This window comes from Carassius carassius, chromosome 16 (genome assembly GCF_963082965.1).
Source record: "Carassius carassius chromosome 16, fCarCar2.1, whole genome shotgun sequence".
In the NCBI taxonomy this organism is placed as follows: Eukaryota; Metazoa; Chordata; class Actinopteri; order Cypriniformes; family Cyprinidae; genus Carassius; species Carassius carassius.
The window spans coordinates 16,453,018-16,459,954 of record NC_081770.1 but is presented as its reverse complement, the minus strand read 5'-3'; the positions used below and the strand labels follow the sequence as shown (position 1 = coordinate 16,459,954).

The 6,937-nt window shown below is 35.9% G+C and overlaps 1 protein-coding gene across 1 annotated transcript; it reads left to right on the top strand.

Annotated features, from left to right (window-relative positions):
- The first annotated feature begins 1,925 nt into the window (after positions 1 to 1,925).
- Positions 1,926 to 3,825, top strand: LOC132159111 (leucine-rich repeat and fibronectin type III domain-containing protein 1-like). Its single transcript, XM_059568690.1, has one exon. It carries the CDS (start codon positions 1,933 to 1,935, stop codon positions 2,989 to 2,991), a length of 1,059 nt encoding a protein of 352 aa, XP_059424673.1. The 5' UTR covers positions 1,926 to 1,932; the 3' UTR covers positions 2,992 to 3,825.
- The last annotated feature ends 3,112 nt before the right edge of the window (positions 3,826 to 6,937 follow it).

Here is a 6,937-nt window from a genome sequence, read left to right as displayed (position 1 = left end):
ATTTTATAATGCATTCAAGACCGAAGGAGAATATCCCATAATGCACCATGCTACGAGTATCCAGTGCATCCAGTTATCCCTGCCATAACCATGTAAACCAAGAAACCCTGTACATTTTAGGAATATTAAACTTAAATATTTCTTTGTTCATCTGCTAATTCATTCAATTTACTTAGCTTATACATATTTCATGTCAAACGTATTTATTTTCTTATTTATAATTACATTATTTAGGTTTGTGTTATATGTGTCACCAGTATTAAAAATGTAAAATTCATAAAGTGTTGCGGTTTGCACCCCCTCGTCATGTCTGTGTCCTCCGCTGCCAGCGTGAAATATTAATTACTTTGCTCTTTCTCTTTTCTCTTCTCTGCCAACAGCTGCCCGTGTACAATAGTGTTTCCCTCCCGGCTGCAAACACACCGCGTCTGCTGTACAGACACCTGCGGCTGCTCCTCTGATGACAGACACCATCTCAGGTAAGGCTCTTTTTATACTTACTTATGACTACGTAAATTGACTTTAAGTTTTCAGCACTGTGGTAAACCATAGAAAAAGGTGCTAATGGGGTTTTTACAATAAGATCTTTGTCCTGACAAGGGACGCCAGGTACGATAGGTATCACAATACGATACATGATTGAAAGTGCGGATCTTTTTGTAGACATTCTGTATTGTTAACAGACGATTCATATTTATTTATGTGTTTGATTCATAAATTCCATACTATTTTGTAAGTATTGTTGAGATTAGTTTTATTTTACACTACATAATCATTTTAAATGAATTAGTGATGTTTAGAAGGTGCTTAAAATGGTGAAGAAAGAAAATAGTAAATGGTTACTTTACACATTCCTATTAATTTTAACTTAAAGTATAATTTTAAACAAATGAACATGTATTGTAAAGCTCATTTAGTAAAGTTTATGCATGAACTAAACCGTCCTTGACCTGTAATCGTATAACAGGCTTCGAACATCCAAATGCAAACATCAAACATTATGTCTTGTTTGTACTGTTTGTTTATACAGTATATACTGGAAAACAGTGTGTAAAAGCTCAATAAAACCACATGCTGGATCCACAATTCAATCTGATAATAATCTAACGGAAGTAGATAATTAAAAATTTCGCATAGAGACACAATAGATTGTTCGTTTTGCATTATACAATGACATAAATGCTATATCCCAGTCCAGCAAAATAGCATTATAATATAAAATTATATAATAAAGAACCATTCTTGTATTCTTTCAATTGTAACACATTCACCTAAAAGTATTTTATTACATAAAATATTATGAAATATGTATTATTAAATATCATATGTCATGAATTATATATATCATATCTCCCTAGTATATGTCATGTACTCAAAAACAGAGCTGTAAAGTAAAAAAATAAAAATAAAACAAAAGTCATTTCATCATATCAAGTAAAAGCTTTTAAAAAAGTGAAAGTGACATACAGCCAAGTATGGTGACCCATACTCAGAGTTTGTGCTCTGCATTTAACCCATCCAAAGTGCACACACACACACACACACACACACCCGGAGCAGTGGGCAGCCGTTTATGCAGTGGCGCCCGGGGAGCAGTTGGGGGTTCGGTGCCTTGCTCAAGGGCACCTCAGTCATAGTATTGCCGGCCCAAGACTCGAACTCAAAACCTTAGGGTTAGGAGTCAAACTATCTAACCATTAGATCACAACTTCCCTCAGTCATGGTATTGCTGGCCTGAAACTCGAACCCACAACCTTAGGGTTAGGAGTTAAACTCTCTAACCATTAGGCCACGACTTTAAATAACTTGTAACCATGCACATAATATCCCAGGTGATTAACCACTTCTAAAGAACAGATATCTGAAAGGTTAGAGATTAGATTTTTACACAAACTGTTGTTGGTTCTCCTCAGAACCTCCAGAACCTCCAGAATGCATCTGTTGTTCATGCTTCCCTTGGTGCTCGAGGTCCAGTCCATCTCCACGAGCCACAACATAACCTATGACTGCACCTGCTACGAGGAGCTCAAAATCGCCAACTGTACCAGCAGAAATTTCGCCCACCTCCCCACCGCTCTTCCACCCTTCACCGAACAACTGGACCTGTCCTTCAACCACCTGAGTGCCATCCAGCCCCGAGCCTTCCACAGCACACGAAGACTTCACATCCTGCTCCTGAACGACAATGTGATAGCTGTGTTAGCTGATGGAGCGTTCTCTCTCCTGGATGGACTGCTGAGGTTGGACCTGAGCCGAAACCGAATCTCATTCCTGAGTGAAGGATTTTCGCAGGGTCTCGGTTCTCTTCGAGATCTGTCACTGACAGAGAACCGACTGACCAGCTTGGACAGCAGTTGTTTCGTCCACTTTGACGCCCTCCAAAGACTCAACCTCAGCCATAATGCTATTGAGACCATCAAGATGAGGGCGTTTGGGTCCATGAGTACCCTTCGCCAGCTACATCTCAACTCAAACCATTTAACGGTTCTCAAAAATGGCATCTTCTCCATGTTACGAAACCTCGAAGTCTTGAATTTACATCACAACCAGATACACTACTTGGACGTTGGCGCGCTTTCGCCATTGACCAGTCTCGTTCTACTGGACCTAACCAACAACAACCTCTCCACGATTCAGTTCATGACCTTCCTGAGTCTCAACACGTACAGCACTCACATAATGCTCCAAGGAAACCCGTGGAATTGCGACTGCGATCTGCAGCGAGTCTTCCGGAAGCTATGTAACGTCAAGCGGCTCTTCCTGGATGACTACGATAACCTCACATGCGTGAATTTGGATGAAAGTCACAGGAACTACACGATGAAAGAGGAGTTCTGCGTTGCAGAGATGGTTACTGTCCTGGTCATCACCATCACGGTGGTCATCACTGTTGTGGCTGCCATCGTCATGGCAGAGAGGAAAAGGAAAAAAAAGAACAAAGAAAAGCATTGGACAGAAGTCGGCGAGTTGTCGTGCGCATCGCAAGTCTGAACCAATGTAGATAATATAAAAAGGAACATTAAACTCATTATACTTGTATGATATTATGCTTTAGGTTGTCAAATTCAGGGTTTCTGCAAATTTCATGAAGGTATATTTTTAAGACCAAGTTAAAAAAATTAAGGAATAATTTGAATGGAACACAATACGTCAACATGGTCCCTAAATGTAAATGTCTTGTATTCGTAATACTTCACAGTTTGGTAATACAATTTCAAACAGACATCCATTGCTTTTTATTTGCTTTCGTTTTGTCATATTTCAGTAATTCTGCTCCCAACCAATAGAATATGGAAATAACTTTTACTGTACCTTCTGTTCACACTGCAAAAAAAAAAAAAACATTATTTGTCGATAATTTTTTCTTGTTTTCCAGTCTTGAATCAATAAATATTTACTTGAGATGCAAAATTACCTAAAATTACTACGAGAAGTTGATTAAAATGAAGTGAGTTGAGATTAGCAGTTATTTGTTATTGCCAACTTTCCATACCCCATTGACAGATGTTGTTCTTGTTTTATTCATAAACTTAATTTTCTTCAATTTCTAAGAAAACGACTTCTTGTGTTTAATTTGTATCTCAAGTAAATTAAGGTTATTTTGATATTTGTCCTGAAAAAAGCATACTGAGACATATATTATTTTTATTTTATTTGTGTCTATTGCAGTGTATGCAACATTTAATGCCACAGACTTTATGAATTTAGGAATTAATTTGCAGAAGGGTAAGTTAAGAATCAAGAACTGCAGAAACTCTGCATCAAACATACAATGCACAATAATTTGATCAATTTCATGGTAGCTGGTTCTTTATGTGAACCAGTAATGATGGAGGGTTTAAAATGTTTATGCCAAATAATACAGAATAAATCATAAAAAATTTAATAAAGATATGTGTACATTTATATTATGTATATTTATGTATACATTGTATATATATATATATATATATATATATATATATATATATATATATATATATATATATTCAACTGTACTCTTCAATCACTTAAACTGCCTGGTGGCTGGAGCTTTAATTCAGAAAATAAAATATCTCTGAAGTTTGTGTTGTCATACAGTATGTACAGTAGCCTACACACACACACACACACACACACACACACACACACTCACTCCATAAATGAACAAAAAGCTTCTGTGAAGAGAAATGTTTCCAAAAACGCTGAAATATTAGTATTTACCATATACTGTATGTTGACATGAATATTAAAGCCCTCCATGTTAACACAAGATGGCGATAAATAGCTATTTTTGTATGTTTGTGGGGGAAAAAAAAAACAGTGGAATGGAATATTGACCAAATACAGAAACAAGACACTCTTATAATTTCAAATAATTATTTTCAATTTCATGATTATCGCAAACAATAATCTTCAATTTAATAATATATATATATATATATATATATATATAAAATGTCCAAGTTGCATTAAATATAGATTATAAAATGATGGAAAGCTAGAGAAAACTCAATCACATGGGTTACACTCTACAGCAAACTATTTATAAAGACTCAAATATTTTTCACACACAAGCAGATTAAAGATTTTTTTTTTTTTTTTGGAAATATATGTGTATCATTTTTATAGAGAAAAAGAGGAAGTAAGAGCTCCTTATCTCTTTCTTCTTATACTTGTTTAGAGTGAGCAAAACGATCTCATCTAGAGTTAATTCAGGTTATCCAGGTTATCTTTTCCAGTCACCTCATTAAAAAAAAATATGCCCCAATTTACCTGAATGCACCCAAAAAACTTCATTGATGTTCACAGGAGCATGCTGAGTGTGCACATATGCAAACTTAATCAAGAGGTTGAATTTGTGTGATGGTGTGCAGTCATGTGTCAGCAGAGTGCAGAGGAGGGGGCTCAGCACACATCCTTGGGGGGCCCCAGTGTTCAGTGTGATGGTGCTGGATGTGTTGCTGCCGACCCGTACTGCCTGTACTGTAGTCTTCCAGTCAGAAAGTCCAACAGACTTGATATGGTGCATGACTAGCCGTTCAAAGCACTTCATGAGAATAGGAGTAAGTGCAACTGGACGGTAGCCATAGAAGCAGGATGGAGACATTTTAACATAACAATGTGTGAAAGTAGGCCTATATGTAAATAATATGCGGGCAGTACAATGTACATTGTAAAATACTATTAAAATAGTATGTAGTGTGTCCTGTGTCACAGTTCTGATTTATTTCAAAATGACTTGGCATTGACAAAGGAAAGGGTAAATAAATAAACTTTTCAGATAACATCAGTTCCAGTTTAATGAAAGGCAAATTGCAGTACGGCAGGTAACTGAGCTTAATGCATAATTGGAAATGTATTAATTCACAAAGGATGTAAATAAAAACCAACTTGTTACTTTCTACAAAGCATGTTGCTTAAAGAGTGGAAAATGATGCACCTATTCATGATTTAATTTGCAACAAAGTGAAACTGTTTCACCTGAACCATAGATATCTATGCACCTGAACAAAGAAGAGTTGGGGAACAGTTTGTTTTCGATTTTGCAAAACAGCTGATAAACACAACTCATATGATGTACCATAAAAAAAGGAATTCATGATGTTTAAAATATATGGTTATTAAAATATAAATGTATGTAAAACGAAGTTTCTGAATATTTTAAATGGATATCCAGCAACTTCAGCGCGTTACTTTTCAAAAGCCACGCCTTCGCCAAAGAAACGAGCTAGCAACGTCAGCACCTAATTAATATTCATGAATGAATTAAGCCCTAGTCGGTTTGAGAGCAGGTGAACGCTGGACTATCGCCATCAAGCAACAAAAAATGCCTTGACAAGCCGTTAAATAAGGGAGAAAGTATCTGTTTATACTGGCAGAAAAGCCGGTAAACAAACGTTCATTGGAAATGGAAGAAAATCAACTTCTTCATCGAAATTAGTCGGTTTCAAAGTAACCGACTCACCTTGAACTACCGAGACTATAGGTAAATACACAATGACTGTTTTCATATAACATACCTACGCATTACTGTAGCTAAATATACAGTTATTTGCTTGTTCTGAACATTTCTTCTCCATTTCCTGCATTTCTTGAATATAAGACGGCTTTTTTAACCCCTCTTCCTGTTTTAGTTGTATAGGTTAAGAAGCAGAACAAAGTGGGTTTTAGAAAGAGCATAAAGACTTTGCCAAAAAATACACGGTTTATCTTTTATTAAATGACATCTTCGTAAAGGAAGCGCTAATACTTCCGTAAAAGTGGGACAGTAGACAGGCGCGCCATAAACCTTCATCACGTCATTCGGCAATAAACATTCCATGTGTCCTAATGTACATACTGTATACTCTCCACATATCTGCCCTAAATAGTATTGAAAATTACTAATATCACATAGAATTTAGGATGCATAGTATGCACATTGGGACATGTTTGTAAAGTACTTGTTTACTACATGGTGGATACGGCACAGCAAACATTGTGCACGGCTAACTTTGTTATATATGTGTCTTTGGACCACATAGACCTTTCATATAGTAGTATGCTACGTATTGTCACATGACTTTGTCACATACTTGTTTTGAAAAGTTTTTTTTTGCCAACAGTAGGTCACCTGGTTATTCCGAACATACATAACATTTGTATACTGTGGATAGTGTACTTGACCTGTAGTAATAGTAAGAATATAATTTAGTATGCTATACTTTGGATGCAAAACATGCATTAATATATGAGTTTTTAATAGCATCATTTTGCTGTGAAAGTTTCTAATATTATGTTTTCTGATTGGTTCAAATGTTCTAAAATTGTTAAATCTCTGTAAAGATCTGTATTTTTTTCCAAAAAACAAAAAACAAATGTTTCAACATAATTTGCAGTATTTCAAAATCAACCTGAAATCAAAATGGACCCTTATGTACACATTTCTGGTCATACTGTATGCCGTTTTTAATAC

Excerpts from the sequence above, each read along its gene's own strand:
- LOC132159111 (XM_059568690.1), top strand. The coding sequence starts at position 1,933 with ATGCATCTGTTGTTCATGCTTCCCTTGGTGCTCGAGGTCCAGTCCATC.